Source organism: Buceros rhinoceros, unplaced genomic scaffold (genome assembly GCF_000710305.1).
Source record: "Buceros rhinoceros silvestris isolate BGI_N320 unplaced genomic scaffold, ASM71030v1 scaffold25984, whole genome shotgun sequence".
Classification (NCBI taxonomy): domain Eukaryota; kingdom Metazoa; phylum Chordata; class Aves; order Bucerotiformes; family Bucerotidae; genus Buceros; species Buceros rhinoceros.
In genome coordinates, this window is record NW_010407996.1 from 1,528 (window position 1) to 25,979 (window position 24,452).

A 24,452-nucleotide genomic window follows, 5' to 3' on the forward strand; every position below is an offset into this window, starting at 1 on the left:
CAAAAGAAAGCAGCTGATCTTTCTAGGCTGTTTGAAGGAGGGAGTTGCCATGTGCCTCCACCTGCAACGAGGGATGTATTTTGAAGTAACTAATTGCAAGTTGGCAAAGCAAAATCAGTCACGCTAGGCCCTTATGAATGTAGTAGTATGGAAATTAGTCATGTGAAATAATAAGTAGATGAGCAGAAATACTGCTGGGATGGAATGTAAAACTATCCGTAAAGAGGGTAATAAAACAAAAAAGAATCTCACATCAAAGTAGCGACTGAATCCTGTTCGACTTGTTGATCCTGGCTTAATTTGTGGAAAGTTTCCTGAGACGTGCAGGTATGGTATGTTCAGCAATAGTTACACACTTAAGAAAATTGACCCCAGCTTGTCATCCTTTGAGTTTCAATTTAGTGTGGTATTAGTCTGTAATAGAGGCAAACCTGGCTCTTGCTACTGAAAGCAACTGTTAATGTTGCCTGACACTAGAAGGAAAGAAAGTAATGTAAAAGGCTTAAAATTCTTGGCAAAATAATTTGGTCGAAGTGTTATTTCTATAAGCTATTGTAGTTTTGTCTCAGATGTGTTAGTTCTTAATCATCTGGTAGTAAACCAAACACCTAGTGTAAACATTTGAATTTTTCACGGTATGTTTGTTACCGCAGCTCAGCATTTCTGATTAATTCTCTTGTTAAACTTCTCCTACAAACAGCATTATTTCAGAATTACACAGCTACTTTTACATCCTAATCTGCACTTAAGGCTCATAGCAGTATGAAATTGCTAGATAAATTAATAGGCTTCTGTCTAATCCAGGTGATCGGGAACACAGGGAGGTAGCTTTAGCCCGGACTGTCAAATCATGAAAGGTACTTCCGTGGTGTGTCCTACTCCCCTTGCCTTCCCTTGCAGCACCCAGCCAGTAAGTCTTCCTCAAGTCAAAGCTCTGTGAGTAAGAGGAGAGGAACGGTTGCAACAAAGAAGTCCTGTATAATCTTGTAGATAATTTTTTACAAGGTAACAAGGTGAGGTTTGTTTTTTTTTTTTAAATTGAGCCAGCAAGATGTGTCTGTATGAAAGGTGCAGAACAACCCAGTGTTAATCCTGTATTCCTTGTCTTTCCTCTGAGCCTAATTTTTCCTCAGCTTCCCTGCGGAGCTGGGCTCTCACAGAAGAGGCTGGGTACCCTTCCTCCCTATAAACAATGGGCCCAGGATGGAGCTGTTGAAATCAGTTTATTACAGAAGTTCTCACATCTCTTTGTTTGAAACCTGCCCTTTATGTAAGCTTGCAAAAGGGAATCTGAATGATAAGTTCTTTAGTCTTAATGTGGTCTGAATAGCTGATGTGGGTCTCTAATGATTCCTTAGATAATTATTCAAAAATTGTTTATGAAATTTGGCAGTATTTAGTGAAGCAAGATACCTGTGCTGCTTAAGTGGTTGAAGTGAGTTTGCTTCCTAGTGTACCTGAATGATATAGTTAATTAAAATAACTGCACGCTTCAGTCTTCTATATTGTGCTCAGTTTGTCTCTCTTCCTTGCATTTATTTCTGGGCATCAAAGGACACCTTTAATCTGATTGATATTTTGGTAGCAGAACCAGTTCACCATAGTGCTGTAGTATAAATTATCTCGCTTTAGTCTGTTAGCAAAACAGGCTGTAAAAGTACAGTTTAGTAAAGGTATACCCTGTTATTAGGAATAGGAAGCTTTTGATTAGTAGGTTGGTAAGTGATCCGATTGTCTTATTTTTTTTCATGTATCTGATGCAGATATTTTCATTAGTTCTTGTGAAGCTACTGAGTGTTTTAAAACAGCTTTTAAAATTATTTTAAGAATTATCAGAAGGTACAACATTGACAACTACTCCAACCCTCAAGGGATTAAAAACGTGATCTTTACAAACATGCTGTCTGTGTTTTAGTTGTGTATAATAGGATATGAAATTCTGTATGGTAGGGTTTTTTGTTTTGTTTCTGAACTGAAGCCCTATTAGGAGAGAGAAATCCATCCTGCTGCCTAGAGTCTAAGGCACAGCCACTGGCTTGCTGTGCTCTAGCACCTGCTCCCTTTGCACCAGGAAAGCTTTTGTAGAAATTGAGATACAGGTTGCATCTTTCTGTGAAGAAACTGGGAAAAAAATGAGATGAGAAATGAAATGCAAGGAGAGTAAATAAGATAATGAATGATCAATCTTGCATTGGGGATTTTTCCCTATTGCTTGTTGTATTGAGAAACTGAGGTGTTTTGAATGCAGATAGGTAAAAGGATGCAGGTGTCATAACTCACTGCCTTGGTTAGTTGCTCAGATGGCATGAAGAAGGTCAGTCTGATGTAGTTTTGCTCTGAAATGATAGAACTGTTGTAGGAAAGAATGTTAGTGTGGTTACTGGTGGTTTTTTTGTATTTCCCAGAATCTTGGCTCTAAATCCCTGCTCTAGATTTACGTTACTATATGCTCCAAGGGATTGTTTTGTCACGTTTGCAAGACTTTCATATTTATCTGTTAAAACTATAGATTTAGGTGTAGGTTACCGTGATTAAAAATGGGTTATACTGTTAAGTTTCAAACTGAGCATTGAAAGGAAAACATTGTACAAGTTCAACAAACATGTTCCACTGAAGTTTTGAAGAGCTGTTCTTCTGCTGGGTGATTTCAGCTGCCTGCTGAAGCACTTCTGGTATTTATGTGATGTTGTTCTTTCACTGAAGGAAATACACATGCAGTCCAAGTAAAGATAAAATGTGAATATTGTCTAGATATCCTTTCAGCATAAACTGCGTTTGTATCAAAATAAAAAGTTCTGCTTTTTATTAGTAGGTTTAACTTACATTCTTCCCCTTCTATGTGAAAAATTTACTTGCTGACTAGTTATTTGCAGAACTTCAGACCGTCCGTTCCTGAAGTACTACTACTGAAAATGTAGTTTGTCTTGTAATCACTGATACTTTGGTGATGCAACTTTGTGTTCAAATTTTGCCTCTCTTATCTCTGCACGGCATCCAGTCCACTTTTCCTTTTCAGTTGCTGTTGTTCCCAGAGGATTGCTGCTGTTTTGGTGGTTACAAAATTAATCTTTCATTTTTCAGAACTGTCACCTCATGTATCTTGACGTACTGCACTTGGCACGTTGACACATCCATGTGTCTGCAGAAAATACCATGTGTTAGGATGTGGTGTAGTAAGAGACTTAGAAGAACAATAATAAAAATGGCACTGAAGGCAAATTTCTGTTCTCATGTGGATGGAGCACTTTCACTGGATGGAGTTCAGTGAAAGATGATCATTGGCAATTAAACATCCTCATCCTTGATTTTTTTTGTCTTTTCTCCCACCCCTTCAAAACTCAGGTTAAACTCAGCAAGTGGTTGAAGACAACTTAATTCTTTTATCAACACAGCATGTCATTACTAAACAGGTTGCCTGTTGGAGCATATGAGTGAAGAAACTTCTTTAAATACAGTTAGGTTGGAATTAATAGTAAGTGAAGTAGTTGATTTGCAAGGGCTTGTTGGGCTCTGCCGGAGCAATGTACTGAAGATATCATTTCTGGGTATTCAGCACTTTTACGTGGTGTTGAAACCAAGCACCGGAGTAACGATAAGCATAGAGCTTTTGTCTAACCACATTCTAGAGTAAGTTTTACCCAAACAGTGACTCTAGACCTGTTCATAACGACGTAAAGGTTTTGCCTGGATCACCTCTGTTAAGTGATCTGAATGTTTTGTTATTTTACTCTCCCACCCTCGCTTTTTTTCCCCCTTCCCCGTTATCTTCCTTTTCATGCTGAAATCCCACAGTAAGCCCCAGAAAGCCAGTCAGGAAAGATCAGTTCAGTTTGGTTTTGAGCGTGGCTCATTTGGGAAGACAAGAAACTTTGTGGAGCCGTTTTCAGGAGGGAAGTGAGGACTGCGGTGAGATCTCGGGCCTTTGAGTTCAGAAAGGGCATCATCAGCTAAGTGGTGTGTTGCCTAATATTAATTTTCATTTAGTGTGCAAATGCATTTCCAAGTTTTGGATTACCACATTCCGATAAGAGAGATTCCTCAAAGCGAGTTGCGTCTCATTCTCCATTCAGATAGCCTCTCCTGCTGCCGGGAATGATTTCCCCTGACTAAGATAGTGCAGCGACACGGAGTCTTTTCATTTTGAATCCCTTGCTACGCCCTGGTGACACACAGAGCTGAAGTTCTGGCAGAGCAGTCCTTCAGCAGCAATTTGAGTAAAAGTGCTGTGAGATGGAAAAAAGGGCTGCAGTAAGGTAATTGAACAGCTAGAGAGAGATGCTTAGTACAGGCTCCTGGAGGACAAACAGCCAGTGTAGCCAGTCACTTTACAGATAATTGGTAGTTTTGTTGGAGAAAATTACAAATTTGTTTGCTACTCCACCTCTACAGCTGTTTGTCTTGTTTTGTAAAGGCAATTAGCTTACTATAGAATGACAAGTAAAAATTAGGAGTAAACAGTCACTGTGTGTTTCTGAAAGCTCTAAGTCCAAAGTCAACTGAGGCTGAGTAACAAGAAAGAGGCAGTTTGGGGGTGTGTGTTTTGCCTTTGTTTTAAAAGGCAGATCTGTAGGAGAGGCAAAAAATCTACTGGTGAATTGTGTAACAGGGGTCACAGGCTGGTCAGGATTCACTGAGTTCACCTGTCTTGGGTGATGTGCAGGTTGTACAGAGCAGTATTAATATAATTTACAGTGGAATATGGAGTATACGTTATTTTTTTGCTTCTAATGCTCACAGCCTATTCCAGGAAGCAGACAGAGAGGGTTTTCAGAGTCACTGGGGCACAAGGGTGGAGTGCCCAGTGTGAAGCTGTGATAAGGAAGATTAGTCACTGGATGTGAAAGAGATAAGGGCTGAGGAGGTGATGTTATCCCTATATGAAATAATAATACACTAGTGATTTCAGTCATGTTCAGTGTTTGAAGTTTGCCTTGCAATAAAACACTGAGTAAGAAGTTTCAAGGAAAGGTTGAGATGACTTCCCTATGGGAAAATGGGCACTGGGAGAACAGCACTGGGGCTTAGCAGAAGTTAGAGGTGGTTTCCACTGCCTCAATTCTAATCTCCAAGAAAAATTGCCTATTTTCCCCTGCAAAAAGTAGAACACAGTTGAGATGGGTAGGGAAAAATTGTCCGGAGTAGGAAAATCAGGTTCATATACAGAAGAGTAACTGCACGTTTATTAAGATGTAGTTAAGTTTAAAAAGGCTTTGTTTCAATGTAGGTTTTTGATTCTAGATATTTCGGCCCAGCGATGTTGCGCTATGTGAGAGTGAGTTATTTCCAAGCATTATGTTGATTCCTGGCAGATGTTACTGGTAGAAGTGTAATGGAGCTCAGGGGCTCAGATGGGATCATTGTTAAAAGATAGGTCTTGATAGTTCTGAAAATGTATGAGCGTCAGCTTCATCGGAGATGCTCTTATTTACCCGAAACATATCCAGCTGTGGAATTGGGGCATTAAAATCTATTAGTCTCAATGTGGTTTTTAAAGTCACTTTCTCTTTTCACCTTTCCTCGTATATTTTTTTCATTGCTCTGGCTTGATTATGAGTAATATGGGTAAATTTTATTTGGCATTTAAGTAATTGCTTATAAAAGGAAATTGCTAGGAAACTGTGAATATGCAGTTGCTTCTGTATTTCTTTTATGCTTGCATGATGATGGATTTTGTAAATCAATTCTGTCTTATAAATACAGCTTCTAAGAGGAGAGCGTTTTAAAATGTGTTTCAGGGGCTCATTTTCTTTGCTGCTACTTATGTTAAAATCGCAGCGTTTTCAGATAGTCTTGACCTTATAGCTGAGCAAATGCGTAACTACTGTGTTATACAGTTGTCCTGTACACCTGTGTTTTAGATTATGTACGCTCGGTGTCACGTACTGTTAGTTACCTTACAGACATGTGCATTGACTTTGATACTCAAAAAACCTTTCGTGTAGTGTGATAGATAAACAGAGTTGTTAAAGTATACCTTCCTTAATCTTTTTAAGTGCAGTCTAATTCCTCACCTGAAAATATTTTTCTTCCTTTTCAGAACTACATAATACCACTAAAGTTATAAAAGCAGCGAAACCCAGGACAAGGAAATTCAGCAAGGTTTGTATTTGCTCTACGGTCTTTTAGCTATGAGTTACTGGACTGGTTGTGTTACAAGTTCCATCTAATCTGCTATTTGGCTCAGCTGGTAATATGGTAGGAAAATGAAATAATTTCAAAGGAGTATTTCTGGCTGTAAGTATTCCATATGCTAAATAGCTGATACTGCTAAAATAAAAGATAGCAAGGTATTTTAAAGTTACAGCCGGAAGTGTTATGTTCTGCTTTGGTAATGGTTGATTTTGAAAACAGAGTAAAGTGGAAGAAGCTTAAAATCAGAAGGGATGCTAAATTGGTGTATATGTGAGGGATGAGGAAAGGCACTTTTGTTAAAAAAGCAATGGTATTACATAAGAACATGAAGGGGCTGCGAAGAAGCATTTTGGAAATGTGTGTTATGCAATGTGTGTGCTTTGTGTGCTGCTATAAAATTATAATTATGACAACAGAAGACACTGAATCCTTTTACTGAAAAAATAAGTTTCTAAAATTATGTACAACCACCCCTTTGTAGGTCAAATAATACCTGTGCTCAAAGCTCTTCCAAAAGCTAAAAGACTTCAAAGCAGTAGATGCCTTTAAAGCACATAGGAAGCTATGTGTAAGACAGTGTTTAATCTGACACTTGTTTTATGTGTGCTCAGAAGACATAAGTGCTCTTACTTTGTTTTATAATAGCAGGTAGAACATTTTGCTTGCTTGCTGTCTTTTTTTGGCTGTACCTGCTGAAAGTATTATTTCAGAAAGCATTCTTTAGACAATTATCCCAGTTACAAGCTGAGATGTTTTGGACTTTGATTTGGATGTAACTGCAGTGAATAAAACTGTCATCTTTGCAGGGTGGTGATTTTGGTGATATCACAAACTGGCCAACACCAAGCGAAATAGCAAACAATGAGGTGAGTATCCTTTGTTATCTTCAGGATTATTTTTTTAAAAAAACAGTTTGACTTCTCTGCTTAATACCGTTCCCTCCAGAATGTGCTTTGGGTGCTGTAGGGTTTCAGCAGAAATTTTGTCAATAATTCAGGATCCTGGTCTGCACTTAACCGTCTGCGCTGGTACCGGAATTTCTGAACCCTTCACGAGCCCACACATGTACACTCCCTTTGTTGTCAGTGGTGCCACGGACATGCTGGCAAAAATGTGCCTCGTTTACTCCACTATTTTAAAACTTGTATTTCCCTTTTCTACTCATTGGGGAGTTTATGCACAGATGAGGTGGCCTTTGGGGTTGTGAGCATGTTACCCTTCCTCGGGGCTCCAAATGCTTTGTGCAGATTGTCTTAGGACAACTTTGTTACTCCTGCCCTGTTCCTCTGATACATTTTCCTCTTGCTGGGTCTTTAGTTAACATCCATTCCATCAAATCATTTTGCTTTCGCTTTATCTCAAGTGATGAGTATGTAATAGATCGTAGATCTCTTTAATGCTCTTTAAAACAAGAACAGAGCACGGATTATTACAAGCTGTGAGGTGCCATTTCGCTCTTTGCTTTAGTTCTGCAGCACCCTTGTGATGCTTTCACTGTGTCTTGGTGAGGGAAAGTGGAAGATACGGATTTCAGCAGTGTGCCTTGTGTAACCGAAAGTGTCCAAATGAAATCTGAAAAAGAGTGTACGAAGGTAGTTTGGCCATCAGTCCCGTGGGCTCAGTTTCTAACACCCTCCCTTCTCCCTCAACTAATTGTCTTAACTTTGTTGTTAGCAACAAAATATTTTCAGGTGCTAACCAGGCTTTTAGCATTGCAGGTCAGTGCGGTTTCAGCAGTGTGCCTTGTGTAACCGAAAGTGTCCAAATGAAATCTGAAAAAGAGTGTACGAAGGTAGTTTGGCCATCAGTCCCGTGGGCTCAGTTTCTAACACCCTCCCTTCTCCCTCAACTAATTGTCTTAACTTTGTTGTTAGCAACAAAATATTTTCAGGTGCTAACCAGGCTTTTAGCATTGCAGGTCAGTGTGTAGATTTGACACAGAACTATGTTTAGTGATAGGTAGAATTTGCCTCCTCTAGTAGCTTGTTCTACAGGATCTCAAATAAAATATTTGAGATTGCTAGAAGAATCTTTAAAACCTGAAAAGATTATATGCAAGTAAATTAATGCTTGTTCCGTTGCTTATATACCAGTTAGAAGACTTCGGTGTGTGCAAACATCCCATTGAGGTTTAGGATTTATACAAGAGCCTTGATCTGACTTTTTTTAAAAAAGTGTTTATAAGCTTCTTCATTGTCAGTACTGCTGTCAGTTGCTGAGATGTGAATGGAAGAGAGGAGACAGTGGTGATACATCTAACACTATCACGGAGGATGTACACCTTCCATCTAAAGCTGCTAGTTTATCTGGTGGCATTAGAGGTGTGTAACTCTCAGATGTGCATCAAACTCCTGCCTTGGTTACTCATAAGATCGGAAATAATCTCCCCTGTACTTTTTATACCTCAGATGCACAGCCTCTTTGTTTGCTACAGCCTAATAACTCAAAAATGCTGTTCCTGAGGATGGCGTGGTCCGTTCCACTCTGCAAGACTTTTTTTGTTCGTAACTTTTCAGAGACCCGTGTTGTAACACTTGAGGTACAGTGCAAGGAAACTCTCAATATCACAAATAGTGGTATTTTCTGTCATGATCTGATGCTTGGCCAAGGAGAGGGTCTGAAAGACTGAATAGCACTGAAAGGATTAAATTCTGTGTCCTTTAGTAGTTTTTGTAAATGCTGATGTTGATTTGTGACAAAGTCTAGAATATGCCTACTATTAGCAAATATTGTTCTTTTTTTAAATACTGATTTTGGTGACCTAAAATGTGCACCCATACCTTTTGCATTCTCCTTACTACTGTGGGTCTTTAGCATCTGCTTGGTTATTTTGTTAAATATTGATATGATTAATGATTTCTGTACCGTACTAATCAGAGTAGCTGAGATACACATGTAGGGTTTTGTAAGAATGTAAACATTTGGTGTTTTCTGTCTGCAAGTCTGCTTTAAAAGTGTTTTTTAAAAGATTTTTTTGGTCTAGATTGTATTGTCAGTTAGCCTGTTGCTGACTTAAGTATGTGAGAATGTTAGTACACGAATTCATGTAGCGTCTGTCAAACCGAGTAACATGTAGTTTGTATTTAATCTCAATTGATCTGTCTAGGAGAAAGGCTTTGCATTCAAAGTAATTATGGTGTAGTGCTGCAGTATCTAGTGTATGTCCTCCAGCTGGCTCATGGCAGTCTCCCCAACACAGGAGAATTCTTTCTGCTTGGCAGAAAGTCTGCAAAGCTTGATTTTGCAAGTAGATATTGCAACCGATCACGGAATGCTTTGGGTTGGGAGGGACCTTTCAAGGTCCTCTAGTCCAACACCCCCTGCAGTCAGCAGAGACATCTTCAACTAGATCAGGTTGCTCAGAGCCCCAGACAACCTGACCTGGCATGTTTCCAGGGATGGGGCATCTGCCACCTCTCTGGGCAAACCGTGCCAGTGTTTCACCACTCTCATTGTGAAAAATTTCTCCCTTTTATCTACTTTAAATCTACTGTCCTTTAGTTTAAAACCATCACCTCTTATTGCTGCAGGCCCTACTAAAAGGTTTGTCCCCATCTTTCTGATAAGCCCCCTTTAATACTTAAGGCCCCTTTCAGTATGTAAGTACTGAAAGGCTGCTATAAGGTCTCCCTGGAGCCTTCTCTTCTCCAGGCTGAACAACCCCAACACAACAGAGGTGTTCCAGCCCTCTGATAATTTTTTTTTTTTTTACCACCTCTGGACCTGCTCCAACAAGTCCATATCTTTCCTGGACACAGCACTGCAGGTGAGGTCTCACCAGAGCGGAGGGGAAGAATCACCTCCCTCGACCTGCTGGCCGCGCTGCTTTTGATGCAGCCCAGGATATTGTCGGCTTTCTGGGCTGTGAGCGCACCTTGTCGGCTCATGTCCGGCCTCTCATCCACCAGCTCCCCCAAGCCCTTCTCCGCAGGGCTGCTCTCAGTCCCTTCATCTCCCAGCCTGCGCTGATAGCAGGGAAAAATGAAACATTCCACTATTTGCTAAAATGCTGTTGGTTCTGCCTTCTTTGAAACCTGTTATTTTGTGGGATTTCCAAGAAGTGAAGGTCTTCAGGGTTCTGGCACTGCTCAGAGGCACGCAGTTCCCAGTAAATGCTGTATTCTAATGTGGGAAAGAATAAATCTGTAATTATACACCTCCACATCCTCTGATCTTTGGTTCATGTTCTGATGTACTGGAACAGAACTGTAAGAATTGAGCCCTGTGGCTCCTTGTGTTTTTACATGAACACTTGGCATGCTGTTGAGATTGTACAGCATCATGGGAATTTCTGGTGTACCATTCAGTATTCTGCAGGCACAGCTTTTTAGAGATAATCAGTCTGAACAGCAGGTACTGGTGAGTAATATTTATTTGTTTCCTATAAAATTCAGTTCTGAGGTATTGAAACACGATTGTTGTGCACGCTGCAGTTCTACATCTTCAATTAAAAGGCAAACAAAAACTTTCTTAGTCTAAAAATTCTTTTTATAGTCTTGCTAAGTTAGCAGAAAATAGAACTATTGAAACTGTGACTTTACAAAACAGCACAGTTCTTAGAACTCACCCTACTGAAGAGGTTGAGAACAGGTCATACTGGAATTTTAACAGCTAAAGGAAATTTATACCTTTTGGTATCGGCAGCTGTACTGTCAGAAATAATTACCAGTATCTCTTGCAGTGTAAGACTGTAAGTCACAGTAAGAAGCCAACAAATAGAAGAGAAAAGGAGGAGAAATCTGATCAAAAAAGCAATAATGGAATCAAGGACAACCCAGAGGCCAAGCCGGATGGTCCAGGAGATAATAATAGCGAAGATGAAGCTCAAACTAATAACCAAAGGAAAAAAGGTCAGTCTGGGCACTACGTGTAATGCATTAAGTCACTGTTGATACAGTTACATTCGTTCCGGTTGAAAGACTTGAAATGTGTTGTGTGTTGCATTTTCTAGGTGATGACAGGATATGTTGCTTTCTGCTGGGAAACTTAGAACAGGCTTCCTTTCTCAGGTTTTAGAGGGTTCAATTTATTCACGTGGGGATTCTGGGGAAAAAGCAGCGTCTGTCCTACTGATGGCCTGTGGAGCTCTGACAGTTTCCGGAAAACTTCAGCTTGGCTGTACAAATCGTTACTGTCTCTCCGATCTGTGTTTCCTTAGATGGATAGCACTGTGTTAATTTAAATTCGTACATACACACGCGTGTGTGTTACACTAACACTTTGATTTTCATGTTTTGCTGTTAGCTTACACCTTGAAGTGATCACTTAAACTCAGCCAGGTTATTAATTTCCTTTTGATCCAATCTGTTACATTAAAAATAGGAAGCAAATGTGTATCTCATTTGGTCAGGAGACTGCGGAGGGAGTTTGAAGATACTGCTGCCCTGGCCCCGGTGTGGATAACACATTTTATCTATTTGCTTATATTTCTTGGCTACAAAAGTACCAAGCCCGCAATACCAGTCAAGTATAGAACAGCAAATATTATCATTAAATAAATAGTCAGTGGATATTTTAGGCCAGCCTACAACAAAATACAGCTTTGCTAATAATTTTTGATGCACAGGAATGAATTTAATCTGAATATCTAAGGATAAAGATACAGTACCATAGCTAAATTCTCAAGAAAATTTTTATCATTTGTGATTGAAATCTTTATTCTAGTGGTAAACTTGATATGCTTTTTTTGACCTTAAGTTTTGCTTGCAGGTTGTGAAATTATATAGTAATGAATTTACTGTGTTTTACACTTATGCGGCTATAAATTCTTGGTAATGGAGCTTATATCTAAAAATTAATTAAATAAAAGGCTCACCTTTATTTCATGTATTTAAACATTTGGTAATGTCACCTTTCAATTTGAGAAATTCCTATTTACTGCATTTATTACTCTTTAGTTGTTCATCGTATCTTAATTCTAATGTTAAGCTTCTCCCAGTTTTTAAACTTTGAAATTAGCTGTTACTAGTTCTACAAGAAGAATTCTATAGGCTTTTTGGGAGCCGAAACCTCAAGCAGTACTGTAATTAAGAGTGATATATTAACTTTTCAAGGTAACAAGCAGAAATGGGTGCCACTTCACTTGGATGATGTAAGGTCAGACAGTCAAGAAAGACCAGGCTCTCGAAGTAACTCAAGATTTCTGCTGGAATCAAACAAGTTAATACCTCATAACAACAGACGGAACGAGACGAGAAGTAAGGAGTTTTCAGTCTCTGGGTTGTTCTATTTGTGGCAAATATAATAGTATATATAATGTATATAGTACCACATGAGTAGGCATTACACTGGCAGTTTATGTTGAAGTTTGACTCTGCCTGTATGAAGTAAAACCTAGTGTTTTTATTTGTCAACCAGCAAAAAAGAAATTGTACCGTAGTTTAACAAATTTTAAATTGGAAAGGTTTGTATAAAAGCTTACTGTCGGATTTGTTTTTTAACCTCTTCACAAATTATTGATTAGAGTTGTGATGTCTCAGTCACTGACTGTGCTCAGTAACTGAGTTTGGAAACAGTCTATCTTTGCAGTGTGTGCTGCTGCTCTGAATCGGAGCAGCATATATTTTTCTCTTCATGGCTCCCTAGAGAGTCTTGGGCCACAGCTTTACGATGCAGAAAGTTCAGAAATAGTCTCATAAGGAGGCTGCTCTGTCCTGCTCTACTGCTGTTCCCGCAGCTTGTTGCTGCCAGAGCAATTGTTTGTGGACCTGCACTTTGGACTCTGCTTTGGCAAGGCTACTGGCATTGTTTTTCCTTTAAGTTGGACCAATTCCCTCAGTTTCCTGACCTACTTCTCAACATGGCCAGGAAAAAGGTTTTGCTAGCACAATAGAGAGGGAAATGCCGTGCAGCTGGTACTGCTTCTGCTGCTCAAGTGTCCTGCGTATACCTTGTCAGATGGCAGAAATCTTAGGTTGCGCATAACCCTTTGGTTTATGTATTTGCATTTAAGTTTTAAAATTGCAATATACATTAACAATTTAAAAGTTTGCTCATTATAATAAGTGCTGGATGCTACTGAGATGGAATTTTTTTCCAAAGTCATTTTAAGAACAAGGATGTAAGGGTTTGATCTGGATATCCGAGGGGTGGACGGGCGTGGGGGGTGTGTGGGGGGGTGATGTCTTTGCTAATGTATCACATTCTTCAGCAGTTATTCCTCAGGATGGTCAAATGACCAGAAACTTGTAGTGTAAACTTTGCCTCAAGGCTCTGGTGATTCAAAACCAGTTTTAGTGTGAGAGAATGTAAAACACCTCTTGCTCTTCAGGAACATTGGCTGTTTACATTGAAAAGTGTGGTTCAGGCTGAAATACACCACTGGCTCATGAAGATGTTCACATATGCTCCGAGCACAAAAATGAAACTGGTTTGGTGGAAATAGTTCAAATAATGCCCAAATAGTACATTTGGGATCTCTCAGGTCATGGGTTGCAACTGTGAAGGCTAAGGTCCAAATTCCCAGCGAGAACCACACAGATAGATTATGGTATTCATAAATACAGAGCTTTATTTGACGGAAAATAAAGTACAGGAACTTGAATGTACAAGCATCTGTATTTTGTTGTAGGGATCATTAAAAACAGCTGCTAGCAGAACAGGATTTCTAATACAAAGAGTCATGTCTTTAGTCAGTCCTTTGTTAAATTTAGCAGCTCTCAATTTGATCAGACAGAGGCTGTATCCCCAGGCATTTCTCTGACAAAGAGGTCCCCCGGGACCTGGAAGACTATCCAACACAGGTGAAGCTTTAAGCAAGGGTGACTGACTGAAGATGGAAGTCTCTGACAGTGTTAGGAAAAGAGAAATAAGTGGTGTGAGATGGATTTGTTTTCTCTCATAAGTAAAGTGAGAATTACACCAGTCCTAAACTTTGTGGTGAGTAGAGCCAAGGTCCCTTGGGTCTGCTTTGGACCTGCTTGCTTTGCTTTCTTCTTCTGCTTCTCTCTCACTCTCTTTTGCTATGTGCAGACCACAGACTTATATGAAAACTTTTTGGTAAGACGTGCAAATCTAAGACGTAAAGGGTCTGTCACTTAAAAGCTCATTCTGGGGCAGGACTGGCAGAGAGTAAATGACTTTTGTTAAATGGGCAGAGTCAGAGGAGCAGTAGATGGCCCCTTCTGGGAACAGAAGGGAACCTCCAGAGAGCCTTTGCTGTGGGAATCCCACCGCAGCAGGATCATCAGCAGCTCTTCCTGGCTCATCTAGGTACTGTCTGCAGGAGGAGACTGTGTTATCATGCTTGGAAGGAAAACTGCGTGATCATTTGTTCTCGTCCCAGACTGGTCAGAGGTATTGTGATCCCTGAGCTGGCACCAGGATGTCCAGTTGTTTTAGAAGCATTTGACATTGATTGACAGTTGAATCCATTTACTCTCTTTTTTGCTGACAGCTTCTGCCCTTAGGCTTGGCTGGGCAAACCTTACTGTTTCACCCTTGCAGCTTTCAGATCTGACCTTCTGCTTCCGCCTGTGTGACTCCGTCAGCAGGTTGCCTGGGCTCAAGCTGAGAACTCTTGTTACAAGGGCCTTTTTGGGACTAATCCTGTGTTCCACAGTATCATTTCCTTCAGCCTTTCTGAGCATCCAGAAAATGGAGACATGTTTTTCAGTGCAATGTTTTATGGTTAATACCTCGGAATAAATCAAGAGTACTTAATTATACTGTAATATTCAACTGTGATTGCAAGTGTTATGCTTTTTTCCCTTTTAAAGACTGGCGTCGTGATAGAGAAAAGAGAGATGACCATGATGAAGTGTGCAGCGTGAGGAGTGAGGGTGGCAGTGTCCGAGGATTCTCCAGAAGCAGAGGAAGAGGTAGAGGCAGAGGAAGAGGACGAGGCAGAGGAAACCCTCGAAGTATGCAAAGAAGTAGATGCTTAGCAAAAATTTTAAAACTATGTTAATAATATTATTGTTTGCATGTGAAGTAAGAACTGTCTCAAAAACCATATCCTGTAACTTAATGTAATTAAGTAGCTTGAGCCTTCTTAAAATCTGAAAAACAACAGTAAAATAGCAGTGTGTATCATGCCTTAAAATATTTGTGTGCCAGACTTACTATTTTTCATCATCCTTCTTTTCTGTTCTTTCTTTTGAAGTGAACTTTGAATATTCAGTTGGTTATCAAGAACTGTATGGTGAAGGAACTGATCAACTATTTCAGCCTGAGCTTAATGCTAGTGTGGTGTATTACTATGGTGACGGAACAGGAATGCAGATGTATTCTGTGGATGAAGCACTTCTCAAAGAATATATAAAACATCAAATGTAAGTAGATTGTTTAATGTACAAATGTTTTTAGAGATCTAGTTATGAAAAAATAACTCACTTCAACCGGAGTCTAATCCTTGTTATCCATTTAAAGGCGGATATTAATATGGATGTCAGTGTAACTTTTTGATTTGACCGTTACCAGTATCAGTTTGAATTTATTCACTGCTGGGGTGCAAAAACGTGAGTGAGGAGGAGGAATTCGACGGAAGCTCTTTGCCTGTTGTTGCTGTGGTCTGGCTCTAACTCGTATACCTGCTTTATTTATGGTACATAGCCCTCTTTTTATGTTGTCACGTAATTGAGATATGGATGTCTCTGAGCTTGTGCTTTTGAGTACTGTTGGTCTGTTTGCTTATAAAGCCTTTCTTGGGTGACATAGCTAGATGTTTCCCTTATTTGCTCTCAGTTTCTCTTTGAGAAGTCATGAGTTTTATGTTTTCAGAGTGTTTCACCTGAGACATTTAACTGAAAGAGTAGTTTTGCAATGATACTTGATTTTTCAATAATCTGAAATGTTTACTTTCTCGTGTACACCATTAGGCAATGAGAAACCATCTGGAAGACTGATTATCACCAGGAGACAAGTGAAAAAGGGCCTGGAAACCACTAGTTCATTTTAAAGAGACAGTTTCCACCACTGGCAGATATTTCATCTTCTGTACTTGCAACGGCATTTCTCTGCGATGCCTTTGTGGTGGTTTTTGATTGCCCTTGTATATTCCATAAAGCAACTTGCTTATTTTATTCTTGCTTCTTTTGTTACAGTTGACGCAAAAAGGAAGAAAAAAGCCTCTTTAAGGGCAGAAAGTATCTGGCATGTGGCTATCAACTTCAAAACTTCTATTGCAGTCTTTTTTGTTACTCTTGCTGCCAGGCCCCTATGAGACCTGACAGTGGACATGTACCCCCATGTCAGGATAATCGGCCTGCACTGTCCTCAGACAAGTGAGGGAGGAGCACAGACACTCCACTGTTGGCCAGATTTCTGGGCATGCAGTGTAGAATCCAGACCTTCTAAGGTAGGACATGATGATGTCCCCCTCTGCTGAGAAAAATGTCAGTTACAGCATTGGTCACATCTGACTTCTGGGTATATTTGTGTTTTATTTTGGCAACAGGAGGTTGGCAGGTGTCAATGGAAGACTTTGCATGGCTGGCTAACCAGAGCCATTGGTTGCTTGTCTGATACGATCTCCTAAGGCAGTTTGATTTATGGAGTTTGCTTTCCATGAGAGAGAGGGAGATTCTTGAGCAGGTTTAGAACATAGCTTCACTATTTTTATGCTCCTCAAAAAAAAAAGGTGGCTTTTTAATCTATTCGCTTCTTTTATCGTGTTAAAAGCAATGGGAAACAGACTTTGTTCATCAGTTACCTATTATTGGCTTCTAAATGTCTGCCTTTCACGATTTACTTACAAAACTGTTAAAGTGACAATGCCAAAGAAGGAAGCATACCCAGAATAAAGCTGCACAGAACTGTTAGGTCTCAGAGTTCCTTATGGAGCCCAAGATGAATCAGGCTATCTTAGAGGAGTGAGATTGGTTTGAATCCTAGTGAATCACTGAATTTTTAACAGAATATCTGCTCAATAGGTAAAAATCTTAGAGGCTCTGTCCATCTGAGTCGATGTGTAATTACAGTAAGAAACACACTGCTATCAAGCAGCTTATGCTTGTCCCAAAATCCAGTTGGATGCACGAGGGTAATATTTGTATTACGTACAAAAATATATTTAATGTTTTTGATTACAGGCTGAAGTTGTCAGCTTGAAGAGTGTCAGTGCATAGCAACTCCTCAGTCTGCAACGTGCAGCAGAACTCTATTTAAAAGTCCTTTTTCTTTAGAAAAGAAAAAGAAATAAAAGTTCAGCCATGCATCCAAGTTTGCATGTCAATTCAAGAATAAGCGAAGGCACTCTGGGGAAAATGAAAAAGAGCAGCAAAGCTGGGGACAGGTTGTGTGTGTTTAAGTTTGTCCCTCTACTCAGAGCAAACTTGTGCATTGTTTTCGTTTATCATTAATGGTCTTTCACATTCCTTTTTCTAGAGTGATGGACATCAAGTGAGGCAGTTTGAGTCAAGTTCAGTCATTGTCCATTTCTGCTTGTGGAGTTTTTAACTAGGTGAATCGAGATTTTACCTTTACTGTATGACTGTAAAGGTAACACTAGTAAAATGTTGGTATATGGCTTTTGTGCTTGCTCATCTTCTAGACTAGGAGGGGAAGAGAAATGTAAGAACAGTGAACAGGCTACTCTTGAAGGAAACCTTCTTGGTCCACAGTTGCTTCACTGGCCAGTTAACTTAGCTCTGAGTAAGAGCTTAGTTCTCCGAAGGCCTTGTTTTCTTCTCTGCTCTGATTTAATGGCAGTGTTTTCGTTTGTCATGTCTTATTGTCCAACTTTGTGACTTTATATGCATTATGTCTTGGAGCTGAGTGTTTCATATAGAGGGCTGTTGCTTCGCATTTCTGTAGCTACCAAAAATTAGAGAGGTGGTATCAAGCTTCTCCTTGGGTCAAAGATGGCATCAGAGTCCTTTTCTTTTGGTAACTTTGGCCTTGATCCCAGCTTCAGCAGAGATACTTAGCGTTTTAGACTTTGTTGAAATTAGAATTAACTTTACTGGCATTTGCATGTGCGTGTGTGTTGGTTTTTTTTTTTTTTCCTCTCAGTATTTTAATGCTCTCTTGTTTTATTTATGCATTGCCTCTGTTTCTGTGTCATAACATTTTAATTGCTCTATTGTTAAATATTTCACTACCTAAATTTTCCTGAACCTGGTGAGGAGTAGTATTCCTTGGCTGTAACACGGAAAATTGTGGTACGATGTGTCCATTCTGTGAAAGGCCTAGATTTCAGTTGTCATGATTAAATTGTTTTTTTCTGTTCTTTTTCATAGGATGTTTTGTTGTTCCCTTGTTTTGTGTGACAGATCATGATTTTAACTCCTTGCTTTTTCTTATCACTAAGTATAAAACATCTTGACACCCTGATCATTTCATAAAGCAGCTTCACTGTTTAAGATGATTTCTTTCTGTTATTTCTTTGTCCCTCGTCTCTCTTGTTTTGTGGTATTGTCAGATTCCTGAAATGATCCTTGTCCCTATTTTCTTCATCCACTAAACATTATCTCTTCTTTTAGACTTCACCTTTCTCCATGAACTGTTGTGCCTTTTGGTACAGTTCCATGACAAATAAAACGTTACTATTTTTGTTTTCTCGTCTTCCCACAAGCGTGCTTGCAGTAATGATTCAGAGTACATGTATGTGCCTCAACACTCAGATAGGATACTTAAACCTTCTAATGTACTGGAAACTGGGAAAAGATACAGTTCAGGATGGAGGTGCACTGATACTGCTGTGTGGGAACTAACTAATGCCCTGACTGTAAGCAGTAGTTGTCCTTCATCTATATGGAGGCTAAGAGAATGTTGTTTCCTTCTGTTCATGTAAGTAATAAGGGAGGGGATGGGGGAAGGAAAAATTGAGCATAGTTTTTCCTTATGCAGCTTATACAAGCAAATACAACAGAGCTTTGATTTATACCCCTGTGTGCTGTACTGGATCATAAGTCTGTCTTAACACGTTCTGTAGATCTCGCTTACAGTGATGCACCTGTTGAATGATTTTGTTGATGACAAAGTACTCTCTGTTTTTAATGGAAGTCTTGAACAAGGAATCTCTTAAGTTGCTATTTTAGGATTTTCTTTAACCTATAATAGGCTCATATTTGTGTGTTTCTTTCTGCAGTGAGTATTATTTTAGCACAGAAAATTTGGAAAGAGACTTCTTTCTGAGGAGGAAGATGGACCAACAGGGATTTCTGCCTGTTTCACTGATTGCTAGTTTCCGTCGGATGCAAGCTCTGACTACCAACGCTGCACTCATTTTGGAGGTAAAATACTTCAGAAGTACATACCTAGGAAGTTGCTTGGTTAACTTTATACTGCCACTTAAAGTCAGTGCTATGATTCCTCTTTGCAATGGCAAGGATTTTATGAAGAGGCTATAAATAGCAAAGTTTGTGGGATTTTTCTTTTTTGGATGGTGCTGGATAACGAAAGCTTTTAAAGTTGTGATATGCTTGTCACATAGGCCCTGAAGGACAGTACGGAGGTTGAAACTGTGGATCAGAGGATAAGGAAGAGGGTTGATCCAGAAAAGTGGCCCATTCCAGGTCCTCCTCCTTGCAGTCTGCCACCGACTGATTTTTCTCAGCTCATCAATTGTCCAGAATTCATACCAGGCCAAAGTTTTGGCTCACATACTGGTAAGGGATTTATTTTATAGAAACATTAGTTTAGGACTGTCTGTCCAGCTTAGGAAGTTTGCCTCTTGATACCGATTTCACAATAACAGTTGTGCGTTTGGTAACTGTTTATTCAGCTGATACGCCTGTCAGCCTCACAGTTGCCAAGTCACGTGGCTGGCATGGCTGAAGGGAAGCAGAGAAAAATGTCTCTTATGTGTTACGGCTGTGACCGTTCTCCAGAGTACGTAGTATGATGGACTACAGTCCTCTAGTAGTAGAAGGGGTAACAGTAATCCTATGTTAGTCATAAAAACTGCTTCATTTTGGTAGCGGCTGAAAGTTCACTCTTTATTTGGCGCATCCTGGGTTTGGATGGGGATCTCACATTATTAATGAGGAGATGGCTTTGTTTGCTGACAACCTTTGGCAAGGAAACCTTCTACTAAAATGTTGGCTGGAATTAAATGGGAAGAACGAAGACTTGAGTTAGGCACCCGTCCATATTGCTGGAGGATGGTGTGGAGAAAGCATGTTCCTAATGATGCTGCTCTTGTTTTCTGAATAACACACAATTCCTTGCAGAGTGCTAGAAACTTTCCACATAGATATGTTGCTAGAATCAGTCTTTTCCTAAAATGTTGAGTGATCTGTAAAAAGTGATCAAACATGAAAAAAAAATTCTGCTGATCAGTGTTATGAGAGGTAGAAAAGTAGTACCTGTGGTTAAAAGACAGACTAGCAAAACAATTCAAAAAAACCCTAACAGAACAAAACCAAACCAACCCACCACGGGCACTGAACTCCTGATTTCCACTGCTAGAGTCTGCCCCAAGTTCTCCAAGAACGGGAAGCCCACTGAGTCCAAAGGAAAACACTGAAACGAGTAATTTTCAGACAGTGTCTAAAGGATTGTCCACAAGTTTGCCTGATTTGGACTCTGAACCGTGGATAGAAGTGAAAAAGAGGCATCGTGCATCCACAGTCAAACTAAAGGTAAAATCAAAACTGTTTAAATAAACAAATGCAAAACCTGCCAACTTTCAGATAATACCATAAACCAAGATTTTTCACATCTTAATGTATGAAATGCTTGATAATACAATGCAGTTAGTGTGTGTGCTTCTGATTCTACCAGACTTGGAGTAAATTAAGTGCATGCAAAGTCCCAATCCACAACTTACTGGAATGAAAAGGAAGTACTTGTTCGGTTGTTTTTTTTTCTGCTGAGGGACAGTTGTACCTGTTGAAAAATGTAACGTGCGTTGAGAATTGGTCCAGAAGCTTATGGCAGAACTATTTAGAACAGTAATTTACTTGATAAACATCTGAAAGTGACTGTATTGTTCCTAGTTCCCATATACTTGTTTATTGGAAACGTTGTATCATGTTCTCTTTGTCTCCCATGTGGATAATCCCCATCCAGTCTGAATGTAAAATGCATCACCTTTTCTGACTTAGGAAAGTGTGCCTATACCTGATCAAACATCAGATCAACAACAGCCACTCCCATCTCCAGAGGAACAAGAACAAGAAGAACTCGATTTTTTGTTTGATGAAGAGATGGAACAAATTCAAGGTCGGAAGGATAAATTTACTGATTGGTCAGACAGCGATTCCGATTATGAAATTGATGATCAGGACATAAATAAGATTTTGATTGTAGCACAGACGCCACCATATATAAGAAAACATCCCGATGGAGATCATACTGGCAACCATGTACCCCATGCCAAAATGACATCAGAACTTGCTAAAGTCATCAATGATGGCTTATACTATTACGAGCAGGATTTGTGGATGGAGCAGCGTGAAAGTGACACTACCATGAAGGTAACTCTTCATTTTTTACTTGAAAACCTGCCAGTCCAAAGAGTTGCAAAATTTATTTCAGTCACCGCCTACATAATTGTAAAATGCTGCATTTTTTTGAAGGACAGTGACAGTAGCTGAATTTACAGATCCGTTGAATTCTCTTTGTACTGAGAATATTGCAAACAGTTGAAAGCAAAACCAGCAAGTTGTTCTTGTGACGGATTTGACCGAAAACTTTGAATGAATGTTTCTTAAAACTATTTTTAACATTTTGGAGGTGGTTCAACTTTTCCAGTGTTTTCTTGCTCTATGAATAGATTGTTTTCATAACATCTGCAAAACCCTACCAGGGGAAGGGGGCACATTTCTGAGATAACAAGAGAGGAAAGTAATGCAGTAATTTTTAAGTAGTGTTATAGTAAGGTTCTCTTTGCCTTGCAGCTTGGAGTGATAACTCCAACACTCCATCACTCCAGTGAGCAAATGAAACTTTAGATTGCACACCTTATTTTATTACAGAAAGCCTCTTATTTCCTGGTCTGTATGTGGGCCCCTGTCTTTGAGGCTTTTAAAGCTTTGCAAGTAGATTGTCAGCTTTGAGGGGTTTTTTAAATTTTATTTTTATTTTAAATATACTTAGCTGTTAAATTACAGACAAGTTGAACTCCAGCATAGGCAGAAGTCAGTGCGGCGTGCTGCAGTCCTGTCCCTTACTGCTCTTGGGTTATTAAGAAACCCTGTCTTTTGCGCGAGTGAGCGGCATGTCTGTAGGCAGTCCCACTGTATCACCAGCAGATACCATGTGTCCAGAAATACACAGTTACCTCAACACCCAGTGGTGAGGGGAAGGAGCTTTATCTGTGCACAAGGGCAGAGGTGGGTTGTGGGGCCGAGGAGAAGGGCAAAAGTAGCGTGAAGGACGAATGGAGCATGTGAGTACAAAGAGAGCTGGCAAAGGTAGAAATGAGTGGTGAGAATAAGTGCAAGAAATAAAGGTAGAATTCAGAATATGAAGTTTTTATTACAAAGCAAATGGGCCAGGAAAGCCAGCAAACTGGACAGTGAGAAATGGCACACAGCAAGAGAAAATATTTGACAATGACTTAAACAAGATTTTTCATGCACCGTTGCTCACACGCACGTCACACCCTGCTCTCAGCTGGGTAGGGGCCTGAGTGATTGGAGGTGCTGCCACACACCTTGGGAAGTCCCGTCCTTGCGCAGTTTGAGCTACCAGTCAGAAAAGAGGAAAAAAGAAAAAAGCTGAATGCCTGATTTACAAATAATGGCTTTTCTTTAGATGTAGTCCAAGGAAGGGAGCAGGCTGCCTTCTGCTCCCCTAAATGGCGGGGACCTTCCCTGGCACGCTGTCTGCAGAAGGAAGATGGTTTGGGGCTCGGCAAGGGGCAGGATCTCGGTCATTTCTCATTTGTCTGTGAAAATTTGCTCGCAGGTGGCCTTACCTGCCTCCTTTCGCCCATTTACTGGCGTAACTGTCTCCTTTGGCCAGTGCCGCGTGGAACGCAGCAGGTTATGCACGGTGCTCGCAGTGTGTGCTGGAGACTCCTCCCATCTGCCTGAAAAGAAACCGGTGCTGGCTGTGTTCAGACAGTGGCGTGTCAGTTCTGCGTGGCTCCTTTTCTCTCTTATGAAAGTCGCCGGTTTCTCAGGATGATATCCCTTATCCCGCTTTGCGTTTACCGTTTGCTTTCTCTAACTCAGCAAGAGATCGAGAACTTCAAGAAGCTTAACCTCAATACTAAGGCAGAATTTGATAACCTTGCACCTGATCCATTTGCTGATCCAACCCAAGAAGTTCCTCCAGGACCCCCAGGGTTACGGAAAGGTAAATAATATATATTGGTCTTTAGAACCTCTGTAATAAAGAACAATTTTGTAGGTGTGTTGGCCTTTTTCTCCCTGTGTGATATTTAAATTCTGCTTTGGTCAGCCATCTGAGGGACCTTTTCTTTGCTAATTTTTGAAATTGTTAACTGTTCATCAGTAGTGAGGTTTCCAGGGAATTAGAAGCAGCTGTGAGATATCTGAGCATCAACAGGGCAGGGTTCTGGTTTATTGTCACTGTATTCCGACAGCAGGTGCATTTTGTGTATCTTGGGATTCCCAATGCTTCAAGTAATAGCTAGCAAGGTTGTGACACGTTTTCTAGAACCGGTACCTTTACTGGTACTGAAACGGAGATAAATTAAATGAGATTACAGGAATTTTCTACCTGACGATAACCTTGCTGAGCAAGTCACAATGTCCAAACCCTGTCTTTTGAGGTATTTCTGATGTAGTGACATTAACATTTACTAGGATACATATTAACAGCATCGTAAAATAGTTGAAGGAAAGAACACCTCACCAAAAAGCAAGAACACTTTCACCAGTGTTTATTTTCCATTACTTTGCTAGTGTAGATGCACAAGAACAAGTGGGTAAGAAGAGGGTTTAAATTTTTTGTCAAAGACAGGCGTGAAACATTTTTTTATAGTTTTGAGCAGTTTGTACTGCTTCTGCCCCAAGTGCTTTTGTTAATGTGATTATCCTTTGGGGTTGATGTAGTTCTCTTGAAATGAAACAGGCGTTTGAGATACTAGGGGAGCTTTGACGTTGAAATCCTAAGTCTCTTTTGAAAAGGAATGTTTTCTCCTTCCTGCTTACAGATTTAACGGAGGAGCCAGCTTCTAATTCAAGTGTCGACGTACCTGCAACAGCAGCAATAGCTCGATCACTGCCAACAGCAGTTCCAGATTCCCCCTGTGTTCCCCCTGGCTTCACCCCACGAACACCCCGCACCCCGAGGCTGCAGGATCCCAGCAGAACACCCAGGTTCTACCCCGTCGTTAAAGAAGCACAATATCTTGATGTAAAGGTAAAGGGAAAGACACCTTTTTTGTTTTGATGGTTTAAACCAGAAAAAAATATATGCTATAAAAAATATAAACTTATATGCTATAAAAAATATAAACT

At 40.0% G+C, this 24,452-nt stretch overlaps 1 protein-coding gene across 1 annotated transcript; it reads left to right on the forward strand.

Moving 5' to 3' along the window:
* Positions 1–5,254: 5,254 nt before the first annotated feature.
* On the forward strand, positions 5,255–24,354 carry LARP1B (La ribonucleoprotein domain family, member 1B; the record flags this gene model as incomplete). Its single annotated transcript, XM_010134729.1, has 13 exons — positions 5,255–5,272; positions 6,034–6,099; positions 6,939–6,998; positions 10,814–10,982; positions 12,186–12,329; positions 14,850–14,993; positions 15,236–15,404; positions 19,163–19,307; positions 19,508–19,682; positions 20,485–20,657; positions 21,123–21,494; positions 23,199–23,322; positions 24,146–24,354. Coding segments are annotated over exons 1-13 (1,968 nt in total), but the record flags the coding sequence as incomplete, so codon positions are not given.
* Between the last annotated feature and the right edge of the window lie 98 nt (positions 24,355–24,452).